This window comes from Polypterus senegalus, chromosome 1, assembly GCF_016835505.1.
Source record: "Polypterus senegalus isolate Bchr_013 chromosome 1, ASM1683550v1, whole genome shotgun sequence".
NCBI classification, from domain to species: domain Eukaryota; kingdom Metazoa; phylum Chordata; class Cladistia; order Polypteriformes; family Polypteridae; genus Polypterus; species Polypterus senegalus.
In genome coordinates, this window is record NC_053154.1 from 196,900,830 (window position 1) to 196,925,659 (window position 24,830).

Sequence of the window (24,830 nt, forward strand, 5' to 3'; positions counted from 1 at the left end):
AGTATTCATGAGTGTTGTGAAAATAGAGTTCCAGAAAGTTTTTGCTTTGTGAAGAATAATGCCTTTAGCTTTTCTTCACATCTAAGTCAAAGCCACTTCCCCTTTTCTTTAATATGAATGACTGCTAGTTAATGAGTACCTTGACATTTCATTACACGAGGGCAGAAAACAAATTTACTTAAAAACCCCAGGAATTAAATCTATAAAAGAAGTGAAAATGATACTTAAGACATGGCAGTGGAAGTTGTATGCCTTAAGAACTTTTATTTCTGCCACTGAAGGCAGCAAGTACTTAGAAAGTTTTTGGGTTATATATTCTAATTGCTTCCTGTATTCTCTTTGTGTATCGCTAAGGTTTTATCCCATATCAAATAACTAAATACCATATTCTGCTGTATATTTTTAAGCTGGGTCCTCATTTTAGCTAGATTTTGCAATGGACTGATGAAATACAACTATAGAATCGATCATGCATCCCTTCCTTTGCTTTTAAAGACACCAAGTGCTGTATGTTACTTTGATGCTGGCCAATAAAAATTACAAAATAAATTCTGTTGTGGAAATGGACCTTGTTTCTTTAAAGGCAGATGATTATCTTTTATGCAGCTTATTCTTTGGAAACCTGTCACATTAAGCCTCGCCTTTTCATCTTGAGAGCTAATCTTTGTGTTATCTATCTCTATAGATATTGGCCTCTTTGCTGTCTAAACTCATCTTGTTTCCCCTTTTTTCTCTTTGCTGCCAACAGGCTGCATTACAGGTAAGCTTCTTTCTTTTCCTCTTCTTACTGTGCATTGGTTCCATTCTCACTCAATGTATTTACATTACTACAACCAACTAAACTGTTTTGGCTAGTCACTTGTGTGCTGGATGGCGGAAATTGTCTAATTTTGCTTTCCATGTTTATATATTTGTTTTTACTTTTTTAACTAAGATAAGTCATTATCATAAGTGATATTGTGCTTGGACCCTATCATAGAACATAAATGCTGTATTCATAACAATATATAACAAGGATATGCTTATAGATTATCATTGCTTGTGTTGTTATTCCCATTTTTAGCAGTCTGGTAATATTAGTGTTGATATTTAAATGAAGTGTATTCCTATAAAACACACTCTCAAGTAAGAATGCACAGCACATAAAGTTTTAAAAAATAGATTATTTAGTCTGTCAGACTCATTTAATAAGCCTAGCACACAGTACAGTGTTACAAATATAGGTAAAATACAAACTTGCATTCAACATAACACTACCACAATGTACTAACCACATTTTTTTCTACAAAAATAAGTTTTGTATAATATCTACACAGACATAAATAAGTAGGCAAAGGAGAAGGTATACATACAATTCTAGAACAAATTCTAGGCCAGACCAAAATTGTCTGCTCAGCCTTTATGTGGACAGTTCACAATGTCATAATCATACAAAGTAGAAAATTCCAAAACTTGTGAATTGTGTCTACAATCTCTGTGTGACCAGAGTCCTTTAGTTAAATGGCAAAGTTCAAGCCTTAACTGATCTGGGATACCTGGTTGCACCATTATTTCTTTTGTATTGTATAGAATACTATTGTGCAGGGAATTACAATTGTAGTGACACAGTGTGATTCGTGTTTTTTTTGTGTTCATATCATGCTGTTGGCTGTTGTTGCCTCCTAAATATTATTTATCAGTTCTTTGTTTTTTGTGTTTTAGCACTAGACCACACTTCCTAAATGTTTCTTACATCCTTTGCTTGCTGCAGCAATCATTGGTTACTGGTGATGCTAAACGTATAAACTGAGAAGATCACATTTTCCCCTCAGCACATGCAAAATTAAATGTATATGAATTCAAAGTATGTTCAATTCTTTTGACTTGACTTCTCTCTAGCTGTTACTAGATATCCTTTTCACGCGCTTATATGATTTTTTTTCTCCCCCACACATCACAATATACGTATTTACATGCTTATAAACACCCGTGTGTAATCCTTGAATTTCTCACAATATTGCTTGCTGCATAGAGAGTCCAAAATCATCCTCTTGCCTCCTTTGCTGCAGAACACGGTAAACTCGGTATGTTCACTCACAACACTGGTGACACATGCTTTTCAGTACTGTGATCACCAGGATTGTCAGCACTAAAGTCATAAAAGACATTCTGGAAACACAACAATCACAACACAATGACATCTCAAAAACTACAATTTGGAAATAATATCAATCTCAGTTTTTCCTGTAAAATGTTTCTTTGAAAACATGAGATAAATGCTTGGAAATACTTGAAAAACACCCGAAAAACACCCCAAATAAGTCCAAAAAACTGCTTGAAAAAATGACATTAAAACTAGAACTAGAAGACGTTAAAATTAGAAAAGCTCTAGTGTGAATCAATTCTTCAGGTCATTCTGATTTGATTTCATGGAAAGGATATAATTTAGTTATTTAAATGTCAGTTTTATCCAAAATATGCATGTTTCAAGAAGGACTGAACATAAACTGGCTTCATGTAAGAAATATTTACTTGAGTATTTGCAATTTCATATTTTATTTTGAAATTCACTTAAACAAAAATGCATTGCAGTGTTTCTACTGCCAGTCCATAAAATCTCAGTAATATAGCTGTAACAGACCTCCAATAATTAAAAATTGCAAAGCCCAATAAAAACAGATGGGATTTTAAGGCCAAGATTAACCTAATGCTGCAATGAAATCACCCGACCACCCATTCAGGTACACAACAGAACAAACCTTGAATTATGATTTTGATGTCAGAACACCCAAAAATTATGCAGTATTTTCAATATCCCAATATATACACAGATAAAAAGCAGCAAAACTATATTGAAGCAGTCCCAAAGGTAAGAATTGATCTAGAGGTGAATTTTCAATAACTGTTGTGGTTTGTGTTTACCTGGCAAATTGGTTTCCCCAAAAAGAAACAACCGTGTGCAGGAGATGCACAACAATGTACAGACAGGTAAGGCAACAGAAATGCATTCCACTGTTCCATTTTGATTACAGCAGGCCTGCAGGAGAGAGGGTGTTTATTTTTTTGGTCCAGGGGAAAAAGTGCAGTGATGGCTTCCAGAATATCCACAGGCAAAATAACAGATAGGATAGCACTGTACACTCAAAAGTTGCCATCACAGAACTGAGTACCAACTACAAGGCTTGAGGTATCTACTACAGAAAAAAACATTTGCGTTAAGATTTTGTTTTTTTATATCCTATAATGACAATGTGAAAACGTGTTTTCAGAAAGAATAAAAGCTGGACTCTTTAGCAGAACTCCAGGCATTGCTCATTACCTGCCTAATACCATTCCTACAGTGAAGCATGGTGGTGGCAGCATCTAACACTGGGGGTTATTTTCAGTGGCAGGAACAGAGAGACTGATCAGAATTGAGAAAGGATGAATACAGTCAAACAGAGAGAGGTCATTGAATAAAACTTGCTCCAGAGTGCACACTACCTCAAAATGGAGTGACAGTTCACCTTTAAGCACCTCAGTGACCTAAAAGATACAGCCCTGACAACACTGGATTGAGACAAGTTTGTGACTGTCCTTGAGTGACCCTGCTAAAGCCGACACTTATATCGTGTACACCACCATGTGGAAAGACTTGAAGATGGCTGTTTCCAGATGCTTCTCATCCAAACTCAAAGAGCTTGAGAGGGTTTGCCAGGAAGAGTGGGATAAATTGCCCAAATTCAGGTGTGCAAAGCTTTTAGTGACTTACCCAAGAAGACACAAAGCTGTAATTGCTGCCTAAAGGGGCATCTACAAAGTACCATGAATACATTTGCAAACCTTTCTGAAGATGTTTTTACTTTGTCGTTAGATGTTGCTGAGTTAGAGGGATGGACAAAAATGGCAAATTTATCGATTCAAAATTACACAATAATGTCTGCAGAAAGTGAAGTGGTCTTAATACTTTCTGAATCCTCTGTACATATATATATGCACACTGTTAAGTTGCACTATTTATTGTTCAATTTTAACTGTTCAGCAATCCTATGACCTGTGGATAGAAACAAATGCAGAATGGCTGAGGTATTTAATAATCTTGTTTGACTTTCTAAGGCAATGTGTTATATGTCCTGAACAAACGACAGCTAGGTTCTACTCGTATTCACTGCCACGTTCACCACCCTCTGCAGCTTTACGTTCTTGAGCTGAATAGATGCTATACCAGAATGTGATGAAGATAGTGAGTGTGGACTCTAATGTGCATGTATATTTTTTGTGAGAAAAGATAAGAGAAATGCAAGTTGTCTTCAGACATCTGAGGAAGTAGAGGCACTAATGCGCATTTTTAACAAAACCAAAAGTGTGTTGTGCCCACTTCAGTTCATCAGTGACAGTCACTCCAGGAAACTTAAAACTGTTCACTCTGTCAACAGATGGCAGTGTGGTCAGTCTTTTGTTTTTTGAAGACTATGCCCAGCTCCTTGGTTTTGCTGACTTTAAGGATGAGATTATTGTCCTGGCACCACTGAGTCAGCAGGTAGATATCTTTTCTGTAAGACATCTCATCATTGTGGATGATCAGGCATATGAAGTTGGTGTCATCAGTAAATTTTAATGATGGATTTGGAGCTATATCTGGCCAACTTTGGAGGTGAACAAGGAGTAAAGAAGGGGCACATTACCCTGTGGAATCCATGTAGTGAGGATAAGCAAGGTGGAAGTGATCCTGCCATTCTGCAGATGCTGAGATGTGTTGGTTTGGAAGTTTAAAAATCATGACAGAAGGTGGCGCCAAATTCTAAATTGAGGAGTCTAGTGGTCAGCTTTGCATTTACAGCAGTGTTAAATGCTGAATAGGACAATGGCATTACAGATTTTTATTACTCAGATGTGCCAGAATGGTATAAAGTGCAAGGTATATGGCATCCTCTGTGGACTGGTTATAATGAAACGTTTAATCATATTCACTTTGCATATCTGGAGTGCTCAGTTTAATGTGTCCCAGCACCAGGCTCTCAAAGCACCTCGTCACAAGTGGAGTGACTGCTACTGGTCTATATTCATTGAGAAAGTTCATTTTTGTTTTCTTAGGCATGATGATAATTTGCAGGGACTGCAGGGTCTCTCCGCAAAATATTAAAAATGTGACTGAAGATGTCAGCTAATTGGTTCCTGCAGGTTTTCAACGCACAGCCTGAAATTCCATCCAGACTAGATTCCCAGTGTTTTGTATTGTATTGTTTAAACATCCTCCTTACACGATTCTTCATTTCTGTAATTGATGAATCATACTAACCTGCTGGTAGTTGAGGGGGCTGGTCAGAGCCTACCCCACAAGCTGTTGTACTAACTGTAATGAACATCTTGGGCATAGCTTATTTTAAAACAATATGTTTACTTTTACTTGTACTGCTTTCTACTGTAGAATGGTTTTCTAAGTATTGTGGCAAACTGGATGGAGTAGGGACACAGTTTTTGTGCATGGGTGTATGTAAAAAATTGTGCAGGTGGAGCAAAATGTGCTGTGAACCATAAAATAATAAGAAACAGGGGTAAAGAGTATACTTTATTGATATTGAACAGCAATATTAAATGACATTTTTCACAATAAACATTTATGTTGGTAATATTATATTCCAATAAACAGGTACAGTGTAAGTTTGAGAGGTTGAATTGGAAAGACTATAATATGCATGGCAAAATCTATCGTCAGAGTGACTTGGGTGCACAGCCTGTGATCCTGCTTACAAAAGAGCCATAGCATATGCAAGGGAAAAAATGCCAGATATCAGAAAAAGTTCACAAGTTCACCAACTGACTACTTGTGCCTACAGCAACCTGTTATCTAGCACAAACTTCTGTCCAAATTTGATCCTTGCGATTATAAGCCTGACCAATTAGACATAAATAATAATGAGTCCTGGTTGGTTGACATGGGTGGGGCATGATCAGAGCTGGTGACTCTTACCAGATTGTACATTTGATTTGATGTTTTATAATGCCATAAAAGTAGAAAACGTCCATATGGAAGGTCATTCAAGACAGGAGCCAAGGGGTGCAGTGAAAAGAAACCTAAAAGAGAGAGAGAAACAAAAGACCTTGTTGTGCTGAAAATAACAGACATTTAAAATAGTAACTACAATAATGATTTGAATGAATATTTTGAACAAACCGCAGTTCAGACTAATGAGAAAGACCTTACAGATAGGTGAGAGAGGCCTGCTATCACTGCTTCTAGCAGCTTTAGCATCAACACGCAGTCCGATTCTGCAGAGTAGTTGACGCAGATATGAGCAGTGATTTGGCAAACAATGAGGCAACTGCAGGAGAAAAGACATACCAAACAGAACCAAACCAACAAATGCCACTTTCCCATCCCTTAATTTATCTGACTCCAAAAAACTGAGTTACATATAACCTCTTTACAAAAAGTGGTATAAGCCTTTTAAAAATATTTAATTAATGTTCGTTGACTGGGATAGCAGAACAAAAGTTGAAGTCCAGCAGATGTTAGTTTGCACTCATTATGTGTTACATTCATTGAAATATGCAAACAAACAAAAAAGAAATTTGAAGTTAACCTGATGTATTTCATTCCTGTACCTGATTTGTTATTGTTTGAATGGTGTGGTGCCTTCAGTAAAGGTGAGGTTGCAGTCTTATTCTCGCCTTGATTATAAGAGTTATGTCATTGTTACTTGAACAGCAGATGTAGTTGCCACTTTATTTTGTACAAACTTATTAATATCTTTAACAGTAGTCTTATTCTCAAGAATATTAGTTAGGTGAACACATCCCGCACGCCCAAATAAACATGCATGTAACATAAATTTATAATGTATAATGAATAGATATAATGCTTAGCAAAATAATTTTAAAAGAATGGTTACTTACTGACTGAAAAACTGAGATATGTTTTGCTGGTGAGAGGGGATGATTAAAGGGCAGTTACATTCCTTGTTACCTTGTTGAACGTGTTTAAACAATAGGCTCCCACTTCTGGCTTATGAGAGATCATGCTGGTGCATTTTGGCTGCCGCTTCTCTGTGGATTAAAAAAAATGGAATCTCTGCATATTATTGCCTATTTTGTCTGCTGCTTGTCTGCTTTTTGAATTCCTGCAGATTTTTTGTTGGATTATGGCTAGAAGGTACATTTTTTTTTCCCAGAGCTTCTTGCTTTTCAGCATACTGCACGCTGAACCCCTACATCGCTCCTTCCGCTTAGGCGTTTGGAAATTTTGCACTGTCACAGAAGCTTGCATCAGAAGTTTGACTGTTAACATTCTAAGAATAAAACTGACTATATTTGGACGCTTTTTATTTATTCCAGTGTTCTGCTATCACTACTGGACTGCCTCCTGCTGTAAATTCTGAGAACTTGCGGTCTATACAATTAACACATCAAATGCCAACATGCCATAGCAAAATGCAAAATACTGAAATCCAACCTTCACTTTCTAAATAGCCTTTAATTTAGCTTTTATTGTGGACTTTGTCGTTGGGCATAATATTGATTTTCTTTTTTTGGTTTTTTTTTTGTGCTTGACAGAAACTTGGCAACAACTTAATCCAACATTTTGGATTAAATATGACTGTTCATCCCCACTACTGTTATCTGGAAAGGCTATGTATCAGTGGTTGTGGGGGTGGTGTTGCATTTATATATTCTTCTAAGTTTTGAATCAAACCAGTTTCTGCTTGCAGTGTTTCATCATTTAAGTGTCTGCCATTACTGCTATCTAGTCCTCTAAAACAGCCACCTGTTTTCTTGGCAGAACTCAATGAATTGCTCACTTCTCTGTGTTCTTTGTATCCTGCTATGCTACTACAGATGATTTCAGTTTGCATATAGACTGTAGATTCCTTACATGTGATTGATTTTCTTAACGTACTTCAGTGCTTTGATTTTACTCAGCATGTCAATTTCCCTACTCGTGACACACTTGGCCTTGTGTGTACCTGTGGTATTATTCCTGCTAATTTATATGGTATTGATCTTTCTCAGACCACAAGGCTATTTTGTTTGATATGCTCATCCCTGGTCAGTCGCATTGGCAACAATCATCTCATAATATCTTCTTTAGGGACACAAAAAATATCAGTGCCACTACCCTTGTAAGTACATTGAAGCAGTGTCCTCCTCCAGCTAATGCTTCTTTATTGCCTACTACCTTAGTTCATCATTATGACTATATACTTTCAACTAGTCTGGATCATCTTGGTCCACTTAAAACTAATAGTCTGACATTTACGTGTTCAGCTCCTTAGTTTTCTCCTGAGATGTATCACATTACAGCTCGTGGGTGAAGGCTTGAATGCCTTAGTAGGAAAACAAGCTTGGTTGCCCATGCAACTGCCTACAAGGAACATGTTTCTCTCTATAAGCAGGCACTACAGTGAGCTACGACTGCTTATTATACTAATACCATTCTGTGTGGTCAGTATTATAATTGAAAGCTTTTTTGTACTGTGAATAAGCTACTTAAATCTGCAAATAACTTTCCTATGATTGCCTCCTCTGACCTTTGCAAGAAATTGCTGTCCTTTTTTAATAATAGGATATATTTGACTTATTCTGAATTTTTAAAAAGGTCCACTGGTTCAGTCAAAGCTGTGTCCCTCTCCTGTCTTAACTGGAATCTGCTTATATATAGTTTCCCATTGTTGGACGATCCTACAGTCCATAAGCTGTCATGATCGCTGTGCCATCTGCCTGTATTCTAGACCACATGCCTTCTTCTTTGGTTGAGGATCCTTTGCCTTTTTTCTTACTTTTATCACCAGTATTATCAATCCATCTCTTTTTACTGGCCAGGTCTCCACCAGCCTAAAGACAGTTGTTATCACACATTTTCTCAAAAAATCCTGGACTTGACCCTGAGGATTTTAAAAACAATCAGCCTATTTCAAATCTTCCCTTTCTTAGTAAAATCGTAGAATGTGCTGTTGCGAGCCATTTGAAAGACCATCTTGCCTCTAATGACCTGTTTGAGGAATTTCAGTCTAGTTTTAGCCTAGGGCCAATCACAGTACAGAGACAGCACTCATCAGGGTAACCAATGATCTCCTAAGAGCAGCAGATGGTAGTTTGGTTTTTTTTTTTTTTTAACACTAGAACTTTTTAGACCTCACTGTAGCTTTTGATACGATACATCAAAAAGACTTGAGAATGAGTTAAATATTGTTGGAAGTGCTCTTGCGTGGTTTAAATCATACCTTAAAGACCAACAACAAATTGTTGCCTTGTAAGTTTAGGTCTGACCCATTTTACTTATTCCAGGGTGTCCCTCAGGGATCACTTCTTGGCCCTCTATTCTTTATAATTTATATGCTTCTTTTTGATGACATTATTAGAGGGCACAGTTTATAATTCCATTGTTATGCTGACAATACACAGATTTATTTACACATGGGGTTTAATGCAAACATTAAGTCCTCCGGTATTTGTTCCCTGTTTGGCTGAACTCTGGTTGTTTGAAAACATTTTTAAGACTGATCAGGAATAAAACTGAGGCTTTAATTATTGGATCTCGAGGTACTTTAAGGAAAATAGACAATTTCTCTTTAAAGATTTGGGCTTTATTACATCCTTGTCTGCACAGGTTAAAAATCTTGGTGGTGTTCTTGATTCTGCACTCTCTTTTGATCCACATGTTAATAATATTACCAAGATTGCCTTTTTCCCACCTTAAGCAAATTTCAAGGATGTGTCCATTGCTCTCTGATACTGCAATTGAGACACTCATCCATGCTTTTGTCACCTACTTGACCATTGCAAGTGTTGTTTGGTATACCAGCTTGGAGCCTAAACAAGTTACAATATGGACAAAGTTCAGCAGCAAGAGTGGTTATCTATTTAAACCCCTTGGAGCGTATTAATCCTACACCCCTAAAGTTACACTGGCTACCTGTCCCTTTCCACATTCAGTATAAACTTCTCATTTTAGTTTGTAAGGCTCTTCATGGTCTGGCACCACCTTAATTGTTCTTCTTTAATATGTCTTATACTCCAACAAGTTCAGTTCGTTCATCTGACTCCTTACTGTTAATCATTCCACTGTGCAGATGCAGATTGCACAACTAGGATACTTGGGCTGTTAGTGTATCGGGACCACAGTTATGGAATACCCTTCCTTTAGAGGTCTGTACTTGCACCTCACTTTTAAATCTAAACTTAAAATTTATCTTTTTAATATTTCCTTTTGTTGTTCTCGTTGATTTTGTTTGTCACATTGGACTATTTGATTTTAAGTATATTTTTGTATTGTGTCCTTGGGCACCTTGAAAGTGCTTTTAAGTAAAATGTATTATTGTTGTTGTTATTCTTATCCACATTCTTTCATTTTTCATTTAATAATGGGACAAAAATAATAGTAAAAAAATAAAAACACAACACTTACACATTTAGAAAACAGCAACATCACAAAACACAGCCCTGAGACCTGGCCCTGAGGCTGCCACTTTAAGCTTTCCACTGACAAGCATGTGATTTTTACATTTTTTTGTACACAGATACAGATTAGCGGGGTTCAATATCGATAGTGACCTTTGTTTTAGGAGTGTGTGATATATATTGTCTACAATAATATCTTAATTGCTGTTTTAACAATGTGCGAGCTGAATTTGAGTATGTCACTCACTTCGCCGAAAACAATCCAAAAGACGCCTTGAGAGTCCTCATGTAACCTAACTGGATAGACTTCTGTGCAAAGCAAGCACAGGCAGTGCATGGCGGCCTACAAATTAATGAGCAAACAGCGCCAGGGGATAAAACAGCCTTGCAATCTATGTTGTTAGTTTAGATTGCAAAACATGGATTATTCTCAATTGCATGAAGGTGGTTTAGCTTTAAAAAGACTGATGAAAAAGACGGTGATCTGCAAACTGTATCGGACATCGGATGCTGTTAAAGACCACTTGACAACTAACTTATTTCACAATTTGTAAACTAACCACTGCACAGAATATGAAGAATATGAAAAGCTTCAGCAGGCACTTGTCCATGACAGGTCTAAATCACCCAAGGTACAAGCACAAAAACACACTTGGCAAACTTTAGAGGAATCATTCGTCAAAAAAGTGCCATACGACAAGAAAAGCAACAGATGGCATGACATAAAAAACACCACTACTAATTATATCGCAAAAGAGATGGTGCCAAATCGAGCAGTTGAGTGTCTCTCTTATGCGTGCGTACACACACACACACACACACATACATTCATACATGAAAATGTCACTATTTGAAAACGCTATGCCATTTGAACATGAGTTGTCATTTGAAATGTTTTTTTTTTGATCTTGCCTGTACTCCATGGCAGAGACAGATTTGATCTCATTCAAGTGGTTACTAGAATATAAAAGAAACACTTTTGCAAAGGTATAATGAAACAAGTCTGCTTTAATAAAGAATAAAACAGAATAACAAAAAATTCAAGTGATAACAAGATACCCAGAAGACCTGATTCACCAGAGTTTGTGTGTCTGCTTATATTCCTTCAATGATGTCTTTTAAAGGTTGCAAAACTTTACATCAGCTGTTACACACTGAAATCAAAGGCGGCTTCTTTTTGGGTGCATACACTGTCATCATGACACTGCCAGATCAAAACACTATCATGGCGAATTGCTTGTGTGCTATAGTGACTATAGCTGCAGGTGGAAGTCCCATTTTACTTATGGGTCCAAGAAGAATTGCTATGCGGTGCAGCAGTCTATTAGCCAGCGAAAGTGCTGTGAAGAAGCTATCTGTTATGGTACTGCCTTTGTTCAGTCTGATAGCAGTCATGGGACATCGCATCTTTGATTGCCAGTGCAACAAATAGTTCTGAGCAGGCATAAGCCACAGCATTGCTCTTGTGAAAAGAGTGGAGATAAATACCATCAACTCAGAGAGGGAGAGGCAAGTTCGTTGTACCACGTGAATGTCACTAACAGAATAATACTGAATAATAAAAAAAAAACAAGTGCTAACTTTTGCAAGTAGTCAAAATTTACACCGGGTGTTACAGACTCAAATCAAATATGTGTTTTTATTATATTATAGTAGTAGTAATAATAATAATAATAATAGCAGCTCACTACTCAAAACGCAGAGCGCCCGGTCTTGAACCCGGGACCTTTGGGTTATTAGGCAGCAGTTCTTACCTCTGCACCATTCAGGAAAGCATTTAAACTTCCTGTCGATTGACATTTGACAGCAACATGTAAATTGAATGCTTTTTTTTTCTTTGGTTATATTCTCTAATAAAAGTGCATGTTTATTAGATATTTGGACTTAAGTCTTCACACATTACACACTTCACGTCATTATTAGTATAACATTTGGATATGTGTTCAGCATTTTTTGCTTCACAATTCCTTTTATCCTACACTTACCCAGATCTTTGTAGACACGGAACGCGCATGAAATGCATGTATTCCAAATAACATACTGTGTTATTTACCCTATATAACTCCAGGAACCTCGCATGCAGATAAGGAGCCTTGGCTTGAGCTGGGAAAGTTGAGCTCTGTCAAGGCGGGGAATGTTACAGCAGGCTGCTTGCTGCTTGTGCTGATCAACACATTTATAAAACAAAAGACACAGATGGAGCGGTGCAAAGGGATTTAAGGTGGGCCGGGCTTACGAGTTTTTTTGTAGGCTTGAGGGATTCTAGTGTTAATCTCATTAGTAAACTACAATTAATCCCCTATTATCAAGAGCAAGCTAGATCAATAAGACTCTGACAAAAATATTTTTAAAGAATGGCAAATATAGTTTAATTATCATTATCATCATAGTCCTGGAAAATATCAAGATTCAATTTTTTTTTACCGATATTGCACATCCCTACTTTGGAAGTAAATATAAAAATAGTTTTTGGATAGAGTATCAAAAGCCTGTAATGCAAAGTAAAACATGAAAATGTAATAGAATTAGTAGTTTTGCCACAGTCCAGTACAATCTAAATCCACTAATGCAAAGACAGCAGGCTTAAAAAAAATAGAACTTGGCTTTCTAGATAAGGCCTCCCCCTTGACTAAAATTTAGATTTAGACATTAGATTTATATAGTGCTTTTCGCATTACTCAAAGTACTTCACATACAGGGTGGTGGGGCCACTTCAACCACCACCATGTGATGGCAGACATTTTGTGCCAGTATGCTTACCAAACATTAGCTATTTAATGGTGAAGTGGTGAGACAGGGAGATAACCAGTTAGGGATAGGAAATGATTAGGGGGCCGGAATGATCAGGCTGTGGTAGACAGTTTAGCCAGGACATTGGGATAAACCCTACTCTTTACAAAGGATGCCCAGGGGTCTTTTATATTCAAAGAGAGTCAGGACCTTAGTTTTATGTCTCATCTCAAGGACAATGCTATTTTTTACAGCACATTATACCTGTCACTGCCATGTGGCATTGGGATCTGCACATAGACCACAGATTAAGTGCCTCCTGATGCCCTCACCATTGGCTCTTCTAGCAGCAACCCAAGGTTTTTCTAGACGGTCTCCTATACAAGTACTGGCTGGACCCAAGCATGCTTAGCCTGGGCCCAATCATGGATTACCTTTTCTGAAGTGCATGTGGTGTGGCTTGCCCTCCACCCCTACACAGACATCCCTGAATTTTGAGAAATATTTAGTAATGGTTTGGAACGTGAAGAGGCTGCAACATTGACTGTCTCCATTTAGGGCCATTCTGTCATCTCTTTCTGAAGAGGATGAAAGCTGACATCATACTCTCCTAGCTGAAATCTTGTCAGCACAAGCAAATTGTTAATGTGTGCCATGAAGCTCAGAATAAACTAATTGTGCAGTCCTTATCTTTCCAAACCAACTTTGCCCTGTTTGCAGTCATTGGGGAATAGAAACTACCCCATAAGGAATGGTAGACCCTTAATAGCAGGGCACAGAGAAATGGTATGGGTAGAAATAATTGTAAAAAGCATAAAATTTCCCTCCTGCATGCACCTTGCATGGTAAATTATACTTTCCCAGCCCTTAGACTCCCTAGTATTTTGCACATTGTGGCAAAAATATAATTAAAACAATGGAAACATCCCTTTACCATCACATGAGTACAGCAGGGTAATAATAGTTCTGAGTCACTGGACTTGACGTGTACTAAAAGTTCAGGTGGAAAAACAAACCAGGCTAGTCAATATAATCTGTAATAAGATACAGTAGATAACATTTGTGACACTTAAAATTGCAAATCTCTGTAAAGCCCCAGCCAAAACTTAACATTTCAGAAACAATAACTAAAAACAAGAGAAGAATACAAAAGATTAGGGTTTGTATAAACATTCTTTTACGAATCTGTTCTGCACACATGGAGTACAGCTAATCCCAGTCTGTCAGCTGAAGTAGCAGGACATGCCTTGTCTATCAGGACATAGTCATGATTTCACACCAGTCTGTAAGATGAGGAGGAGAAGGAGGCGGGGCTTGACCAGCATTGGATTTGGGAACCGGGAGAGCTGACACTCATCACTTGAAAGAGAAAAAGGAACTTCATGGGCAAATGTGAGAGAAGCAGGTGCTTGACAGTTAAGGCAGGAGCAATATTACTTCACACAATGGAAGTTTAAACCTCATCCTGGAATATTTTAAGAGGCTGCTAAAATGAAGATCTTCAGTCGCTTTCATTATGTCTGGTATCTGGTAAGTGCTCACCAGTTCTCTAGCGTCCTCCTGTCGGATGAGAAGGGGATACGTATCTCTATGCCAAAGGTCTGCAGCTGTCATGTAGTGAAATTTAATTTTCAGAACAGAGCTCTGTGCCATGCTGTTTAGTTTTGTTCTTATATGAACTTCTAGGTGGCTGACTTCGAGTTGATGCCTGATGTTCGCAGATTTTGTGCTTGGAGGTCAACAGCTGTAGGTAGATTTTTAAGGCAACGTTTATGTTTCATCATCATCATTATACCTTACATACTGTGTATGCCAACATCTCCACTACCACTATCATTTAATATAATCAACATCTAGTCCTCCTTCAAAACATACGGTCATCCATCCTTTTTGCTTTCTATTTTTCTAATGTATTTTTATTTTTTGCTTGATTTCTCCTTTATGTGCTGTATATAACTGATTGGTGGTGTGTAAATATTATGTGTTCATGCTAAATTTCATTTGGTCTGATAAACAAACTAGTCTGTCATCTTCACACACACAATTTGGAGATTTACAGTTTAATCTTAGTGAAAGCATCTCAGGATATGGAATTTATGGATTATGGCTGTATAGTTGATGTTTAAGAAAACTTGTGATGATATCTGAAAAAGCCTAAAGGATCTCCTCATATTCTGTAGTCTTAAGTCATAGAATGTTTGTAATGGTAATTATACAGTTTACCTACTCGCTTCCTTACTAATTAATTTCTGCAATATTTGGTATTGTAGAAGCTTGTCTGCATTTTTTAGTTTGATGCATAAATCAAGATGAACAAGACTAAATTTCACAAATAAGCATTAGAAATTTAAACTTAAAAGAAAGAGTCCTGTTCAGAGTTATTTGTTTAAAAGATAGTTACCATTTCCAGTGACGCCAACTTGTTCTCTGTCAGCATTGTCCTTGTTTGCTTAAAGCATTGTGCCCAGAAATTAGTGTAAAGTATAGAGAGGCCAGCCATAACATCTTTCATCATCTTGCCGGTATAAAAGCTGTGGCATTTTCATGCTCTCTGCAGTATTTTAAAGCATACTGTTCTGTATCATGTAAAAATATAAGTGGTCTGCAAAACTATGCAATCTTTATAAAATGAACATATTGAATTTGTACAATAAAGGGAAATTTGATTTTGAAAAGTTGCCTAAATTGAATATCTTCAGTATAAAATCACAAATACTGTAAGTATCATGTAAATCTGTTCAAATTTAAACCTTAATTTAAATAGTCCAAAACTATATTTTTAAGAATGTATTTTGATTATTCAAGTTGAAGTTTTTTGTCATGTGCACATAGTAAGTACCTTGTACAGTTTACCTGGTACAATGGAATTCTGGAATGTCTTCTCAGAAGAGTGACAATAATACAATAACAAATAAAACACAACAAGCATGCAATATACATAATAGTGCCTTCAGAAAGTATTCCAACCCCTTCACCTTTTACACATTTTACTATGTTGTAGCCTTGTGCTAAAATCCATCCAGCCATTATCCAACCTGCTATATCCTATATAGGGTCACAGGGGTCTGCTGGAGCCAATCCAAGCCAACAATGGGTGCAAGGCAGGAAACAAACCCCAGGCAAGCCACCAGCCCACCGCAGGGCACACACACACACACACACCCACCCACACACCAAGCACACACTAGGGACAATTTAGAATCGCCAATGCACCTAACCTGCATGTCTTTGGACTGTGGGAGGAAACCGGAGTACCTGGAGGAAACCCACACAGACACGGGGAGAACATGCAATCCATGCACTGCGAGGCGGTAGCGCTACCCACTGTGCCACCGTTCCGCCCTGTGCTAAAATCATTTAAGTCAATTTTTCCTTCATCAAGCAACAAAATGAAAGTGCAAAACAAGATTTTAGGAATGTTTGCAAATGTATTAAAAATAAAAAACTGAAATATCACATTGACACAAGCATTCAGACTATTTATTCACTATTTTATCAAAGTCCCTGTGACAGTGACAGTGAGCCTGGAGGCTCTTTAGGTGACAAGCTTTGCACATCAGGGATTTTCTTTTTCTTTCTTCTTTGCAGATCCTCTCAAGCTCTGTTGGCTTGGATGGACACCATCAGTAGACAGCTATTTTAATGTAACCCCCCAAAATGTTCATTTTGGTGATTGGCTGGGCTCTGACTGGACGGGCTCCTCTAGGATTTTTTCAACACTGCTCTGTTGTATGCTTTGTGCTTAGGGTTATTGTCCTGTTGGAAGGTTAATCTTCGGCCCAACCTGAGGTCCAAAGCACTCTGGAAAATGTTTTCAATAAGGATATCTTTGTACTTTGCTCTGTTCAGCCTTCCATCAACCCTATCTAGTCTCCAAGTCCCTGCCAATTCAAAACACATCCACAGGATGATGCCACCCCAACTATGGTTCATTGTTGGAATGGTATTGCTTAGGAGGCTGTTCTCCTCCATATGTGACATTTAGAATTTAAGTTAAACAGTTCAAACTTGGTTTCATTAGACCAGAGAATCTTGTTTTTTTATAGTCCAGGAGTGCTTTTTTGCCAACTCAAATTGGGCTTTCATGTGCTGTTTGGCCACTTTGCCATAAAGCCCAGTTTAGTGGAGTCTTACAGTAGCATTTGTCCTTCTGGAAGTTTCTTTCATCTCTACACAAGTTCTGTGAAACTTAGCCAGAGTGACCATTGGGTTCTGGGTAACCTCTCTTACTAAAGACCTTCTCCCCCAATTGCTCAGTGTGGCCACCTCTAGGAATAGTCAGGGTTGTATCAAACTTCTTTGATTTAAAAAGTGTGGAGGCCACTGTGTTCTTAAGAAGCGTCAATCCTGCTGGATTTTTTGTAGCTTCCCCCAGACCAGTGCCATGACACAATCCTGTGTCTATACTATATAGACATTTCAACGGTGGGACTTTATACAGACAGGTGTGTGCCTTTCTTGATCATGTGCAGTCAATTGAATTGACCACAGGTGGACTCCAAATGATGTTCTATTTCAGTCTTTTATTTTTAAGAAATTTACAAAAATGTCTAAAATTATGTTTTGTTTCTTCGTCATTCTGGTGTAATGAGTGCTGTTTGAGGAGGAAAATGTGAGTTTAAATGATTTTAGCTTAACTGAAGGAGTCTGAATACTCCTTGAAGGCATTGTGTGTGTGTGTATGTACAGTATATAAAATATATACTGTATAATACATATATATATTATACAGTATACACACAAACACTAATATTCTTGAGCATTAGGAATAAACTTTTTGAAGTTTCAGTTTTGTCATGATTGGCTGCTCAAATGTCCTATATTCTCTATGACTATTCTATGTTAATCAGACTATTCTAAATAATGAATGTGTCTAAATGATATTTTCTTTCCAGTTTTTCAAGTTATTCATTTATTAGCTGGGGATTGTTTAATAGCATGTCAGTAATTTTATGATGTTGACAGATTTATTTATTTATTTATACATTTTAACCTTTTGGTACTAGTATTATGTTCAGCAGAGCAATGACCCTGTGTGTACCTCATGTACTTTTCAGTTGAGCATAATATAACTTATTGACCCAGTGGCTAATAATTTTGCTCAAAAAAAGCATTTAATATTTAGAAGTGAAATTATTTAAAGTATGCAAACTGCATGCTGTTTACAGGTTACAGTATTATCACTTTGCAGTCCAAATAGTTTGCCATATAGTGCAAAGGAGTAGCTCCGTGCATTTTATGAAATACTGCATATTATGTGTACTCATTTATGTACTGCATACATAATTACTGGAGCTATCAATATCCAGTATAGAGCAGTTAATTTAAAATGGGCAGTAAAAAGATATGCCTATACAGCTTTAAGTGCAGTAATTTAATACCAACTCAAATCAATAATTCATTCTTGGGGTCTAATGTATCCCTGTCGCAAAACAAAAAATAACATGGCCAGAGGATTTTCTTTAGACTGTCACGGCAAATCAACAAGTACATTTTATGAATCTGCTCATATTGTAACTCATCTGACCTTCCTTTTCTAATGCTAACACAACTTCTGCTTTGGCCTGATTAAAAGAAAGCAGTCTGTTAAGCAAATAGGTTTTTACTACTAGCAGTTTTGGATTTCATGAAGGTGTCATATGTATCTAAATGTTAACATGCAGAATGATGTTATTCCTAAACTGGCAGAGACTTAATGCACATACAGACCTGTAGAATCAAAAAAGGAAGTATATGGCATTTGAATCGTTTAATAACCTTGACCATGAAGTATACTCACAAGTTTAATGGATGGCTTGTAAGCATTTTATTAGCTGTAAATTTGAGAGGCGTTCTCTTTCAAGAGTTGTCAAATTGGGCCCTGGAGGTGTGGACCTATGTGTTAGTTACCCATAGTTACTCGGTGCAGGAGTAAATTGGTGTAAATAACAGGATTTCAAGTCATGGCCACTTCTCCTTATGCTTCATATTTAGCTTTAATGCCCACAAAGTACATAAATAACAATAAAGACACTGCCACATGTGAGGTTTGATATTCAGATCAGTTAACAAAAGTCAAATGTTTTACCTGGACTCCTTTTCCTAAGATGCTGGAACCTGGCATGAAGGATGTGCAGTTTGATACCCTGGGTAACCTATGGAATACTCTGTTGCAGACCTTGCTGTGACCCACTGTACATTGCATCGTCTGCTCTTAGCAATTCTACATTCTTAAATGTCCAGTTTAGTCCTAGTGAGGACTTTCAGATGGCTTTTCTTTCAGGTTTTCCTTTTCTTGTCTTCCTAGAGACTGTGGTGCTCTACACAACGTTTGAATTTTCTCTAGTGACAAAAGCATTACCATTGTGATGGATACCTGTGAAATTTTGACGTAATTATGATTTTTGTGTTTCTTTCTTGGTCATGTGTTAAATTTATTTTTTTAATATTTTTAAGGACTTCTCAACGGATGATACCAAGCTGGAATATAATGTGGATGCAGAAAATGGAATTGCCATGGAAGGATACCTCTTTAAAAGAGCCAGCAATGCATTCAAAACATGGAACAGGTGAGAAGCACTGTGTATCCCTGTTTCCATTGGTCAGTCATCAGTGTTACACATTGTTAATGTACATTATAGTGCAAAAACAGTAATGTACAGAATCACTTATTCTCAAAAATGGAGCCCTTTTACACAATGATCAGAATCTAATAAAGGAGTTTTTATTTAGTGCTCCATTTAGGTTGTATTCTTTAGCAGCTTACTTGTTTTGATTTAAGCTTTTCAAAACACAGAGATAGATGCTATGGTGATTTTATTTCTATTTTTGATGCAAACCACTTGTTACCAGTTGTGATCCTCAAATATTTTCAATGTACATTCTTTTTTTTTTTTTAATTTGTGCTTTTGGCGCACATGTTTATAATTACAAGAAACAAATCATTAACACAGGAGATTCTATTTTCAGAATATCAATTAATCATAAACATAATCTCACTGGAAAAATGAAGAAGTTAGATACTTGGTTTTGGAGATTGGAAAGGGTGTACAAGACGTTTCCATTGTGCGTTCATCGTACTACAGGACTTTTTTTTTTACCAGCAGTGACTTGTGACTGACAGTCATGTAATGTGACATACTCATGAGCTTATTGCTCTGTGAAGTGTAATCTAGTAAGGGCTTAGCCAGAAGCACAGTACATATAATGCAGCTGCATGGAAAGAAGAAAATGGCTGTTTTGGACTGTGCAAGCTTGTCTGTGCGATGTCTTTTCTGTAGTGTATCCCTACTGAGTGTGATAAGGAGAAAGAGAGGCTTTGGTTGCAGCTGAGTTAACCTTACATAGCAAATGTTCATGCAGCCACTGGTGCTCTTAGGCAAGCATGTTAATTGACTATCAGAATGAGGCAAGTTCACCATACTTCTGCAGTAATTTCAAATATTCATACTGTGCTGTAAAATCACGAGAGGGCTGTGTCATCTGCCATTCTCTGTGATTTCTTTATGTGTCATTTGATGTACCTAAGGCACAGAGATCCAAAAACTGCAGTTGTTAAGGTGTGGCATGTTCTTCAACTCAGAGTTGTATAGGCCGGTGCCAGCTTTAAGTAATTGATATTAGAAAATCTTGAGTGTGTTTTGTGGAAGTAAACTTAGAACCAAAAAAAAATCTTTGTTTACAAGTTGCATGATGGTACAGTAGTTAGCGTAGCTCACTCATAGCTCCTGTTCTCTTGTTCTTGTGTGGAGTTTCTTTTTTTTCGTCCTGCATCTCAAAAACTTAAAAATTATAATAGGAGGTGACTTTAAATGGCTTCATTTTGAGTGAGCATGAACATGAGGATGTTTTTCTTCCTTGTATTCTTGGGATGAACATGGCAAGATCTAATTAAAGATGAATTGAAACTCAATCCTTAGGCTGTGTGATTTGTGGTAGGGACAGACCTTTGTTTCTTCAGTGCTTTTATTTTGCATGCCAGTTTTCTCACAAAAGTGGCAGGGAAAGTGAAGAGCTGTTGTGTGCCAAGATAGGGACAAGCTAATGAGAGGGTAACTATGTGTTTCACTAGTCAGTTGTGCGTTTTAATTTGAAGAATGTTTAGGCAGCAGATGATAAACTTGTACTACATCTCGGAGATTAAAAGAAGTCGGGGAAGTACTTGACAAATAATTTAAGCTTTCTTCTGGACCAGGAATATCATCAAAGCAATAATTGTTATATTTGTTTACAAAATACTTTTCCTTTCAAGCAAGTTGACCCAGGACAGCCATACCTAAATGCCACAGTAACCCTGCTGACCTGGTGATATAAATAGCTCTTAAAATAAAAATACAGAGAGTAACAAACATTACCCTGATTTTCTTAAGGAGTGCTATTGGCCTTTCTTTGTGTTAGTTCTTGAACTATGTCCAGACTCCCATTAATAAAGCTACATGGCCTTGATGTATATGAAAGTATAGGAATACTTTACCTTATATTTACCCTATTATACAATTAATATGAGCAACAAATCATCAGATGGCTACTGATTTCCAGCAGAAAAGGCATTGAAGATGTAACCTTTCCAGTCACATGATTTAGGAAGCTGACTGACTGTGTGGCATTTTTTCTAATAAACAAGTCTCCCGCTAGCACTTGTTGTTACACTCAGCTGTAAAAAGAGGATGAATCAGAGTTTCTTTTTACTTTTGTCATCCCTGCCCATGTAACTGCCTTATTTTATGCTGGTTTCATTGGAGTCTTTCTCTGTAACTGTGCTGGGCTATTGACTAGGCACGTGCAATAACTGCACTGCAGAAAGTTAGCAGTAAACAGGAAAGCAGAAAACCTTTCATCAAAATGCATGATAACATTGAAAGCAAAATAATATAATATGAAGAAAAGCAAGTGAAAAAGATAAATGCACACAGAGCACAAATTGGGGGGCATGTTGCATGGGGGCGCATAAAGAACCTTACTCATTAGATATTGACCACTGCTGTTACCTGATCACAGCTAACTAAAGAACCGTGTTCTGCTCTGTTTTTAATGGGGACTCCATTTGTCACAGCATATACATATACATACAGTGCATCCAGAATGTATTCACAGCGCATCACTTTTTCCACATTATGTTATGTTACAGCCTTATTCCAAAATGGATTAAATTCATTTATTTCCACAGAATTCTACACACAACACTCCATAATAACAACGTGAAAAAAGTTTACTTGAAGTTTTTGCAAATTTATTAAAAATAAAAAAACCTGAGAAATCATATGTACATAAGTATTCATAGCCTTTGCTTAATACTTTGTCGATGCACCTTTGGCAGCAATTACAGCCTCAAGTCTTTTGAATATGATGCCACAAGCTTGGCACACCTATCCTTGGCCAGTTTCGCCCATTCCTCTTTGCAGCACCTCTCAAGCTCCATCAAATTGGATGGGAAGTGTCGGTGCACAGCCATTTTAAGATCTCTCCAGAGATGTTGAATCGGATTCAAGTCTGGGCCACTCAAGGACATTCACAGAGTTGTCCTGAAGCCACTCCTTTAATATCTTGGCTGTGTGCTTAGGGTCATTGTCCTGCTGAAAAATGAACCGTCACCCCAGTCTGAGGTTAAGAGCGCTCTGGAGCAGGTTTTCATCCAGGATGTCTCTGTACATTGCTCCAGTCATCTTTCCCTTTATCCTGACTAGTCTCCCAGTTCCTGCCGCTGAAAAACATCCCCACAGCATGATGCTGCCACCACCATGCTTCACTGTAGGGATGGTATTGGCCTGGTGATGAGCGGTGCCTGGTTTCCTGCAAACGTGACGCCTGGCATTCACACCAAAGAGTTCAATCTTTGTCTCATCAGACCAGAGAATTTTGTTTCTCATGGTCTGAGAGTCCTTCAGGTGCCTTTTGGCAAACTCCAGACGGGCTGCTTTGTGCCTTTTACTAAGGAGTGGCTTCCGTCTGGCCACTCTACCATACAGGCCTAATTGGTGGACTGCTGCAGAGATGGTTGTCCTTCTGGAAGGTTCTCCTCTCTCCACAGAGGACCTCTGGAGCTCTGACAGAGTGACCATCGGGTTCTTGGTCACCTCCCTGACTAAGGCCCTTTTCCCCCCCCGATCGCTCAGTTTAGATAGCCGGCCAGCTCTAGGAAGACTCCTGCTGGTTTCGAACTTCTTCCACTTATGGATGATGGAGGCCACTGTGCTCATTGGGACCTTCAAAGCAGCAGAAATTTTTCTGTAACCTTCCCCAGATTTGTGCATCGAGACAATCCTTTCTCGGAGGTCTACAGACAATTCCTTTGACTTCATGCTTGGTTTGTGCTCTGACATGAACTGTCAACTGTGGGACCTTATATAGACAGGTGTGTGCCTTTCCAAATCATGTCCAATCAACTGAATTTACCACAGGTGGACAAAAATTAAGCTGTAGAAACATCTCAAGGATGATCAGGGGAAACAGGATGCACCTGAGCTCAATTTTGAGCTTCATGGCAAAGGCTGTGAATATTTATGTACATGTGCTTTCTCAGTTTCTTTTATTTTTAATAAATTTGCAAAAATCTCAAGTAAACTTTTTTCACTTTGTCATTATGGGGTGTTGTGTGTAGAATTCTGAGGAAAAATGAATTTAATCCATTTTGGAATAAGGCTGTAACATAAAATAATGTGGAAAAAGTGATGCACTGTGAATACTTTCCGGATGCACTGTATATAGTGAAGAATGAATTAGAGACAGCACACTTATAAGGATTTGGAGTGGTAGCCCTGTATATTTATAAGGTCCAGAGCAGCTTTCCTGACTGATACTTCAAAAATGAATCAAACAGAGGACAGCATTTCGGTAGGTGAATGGATTTTTAATAGTGAACTGGCATTAGATACAGAGGGAATGCTGGGTAAAACGGACCGTTGGAAATGACGTGGAACATTGACGCCGGAAATAATGGCTTTGTTATTGTGTTTGTGGGATCGTCTGCCAGTCTTCAAAATGGTATGTTTATTCTTCTGTTTTTCTGTTGAATTAGAGAGAGAGAGATATTGCCTTGTACAAAACCTGCTTTCTTTGTGTTATCATGCTTCTTGGAGCCTCCCTAAGTGTGCGTGTGTGACAATGTGTGTGTGTGTATATATATATATATTACTCCCATGTGTGACAGAAGCCCAAAGTAGGGCCCTGCAGCTCCCCCTTCGCGACATCACTGGAACCCAGCACAGCTAGGCTGACCAATACCAAGTCCCATATAGCCCTGTGGGCCTCAGATGGGTCGTCGCACCCCAGGGGGACTGCCAAATAGCAGTTTGGGGGACATAGTGCTCTTCATAAGTAATCTCACCCTGTCCTTTCATTATTGAGGCATCACAGTTGGGTTATGGCACCGGCCACCTGCTGTCACAATTCATATGCTGTGTAAGATTTAAATCTTTAATTTGATATTAGATTGTCACTTTACTCTCAATTTTTATTATGCTTAGATATTTAAAGATTGACAGTTGGACCTTCATTATATCAAGAAAGATTGCTTCTTCATCCACCCCAGACAGTGAAAATCTGACGTGTTCATTCTGATAAGCATATTTTGATTTATAGCTCTGGATATAACACATATATCATTTCCATACTACTAATTGTAACATTGCTTTTACTGTGGCCCATTTATGTGTTTTATGTATGTTTATTCTGCATAATCTGATACATATATATTTTCTCACAGTTTGCAATGGCTGTGAATTTCTGTTACATGTACATTGATTGAGGGAGGCCCTTCTTGTAAATGA

General features: G+C 37.8%; 1 protein-coding gene across 5 annotated transcripts in view; it reads left to right on the forward strand.

Annotated features, from left to right (window-relative positions):
- LOC120537426 (arf-GAP with coiled-coil, ANK repeat and PH domain-containing protein 2-like) overlaps nt 1-24,830 on the forward strand; it is a 177,621-nt gene that overhangs the window by 118,610 nt on the left and 34,181 nt on the right. For 3 of the 5 annotated variants that reach the window (XM_039766354.1, XM_039766374.1, XM_039766369.1), the window contains 2 exons: nt 749-760; nt 19,522-19,634. In XM_039766354.1, coding sequence (XP_039622288.1) covers nt 749-760; nt 19,522-19,634 — 125 coding nt within the window. The remainder of the gene's footprint in view (nt 1-748; nt 761-19,521; nt 19,635-24,830) is intronic. The other 2 variants (XM_039766363.1, XM_039766383.1) reach the window with 1 other exon arrangement.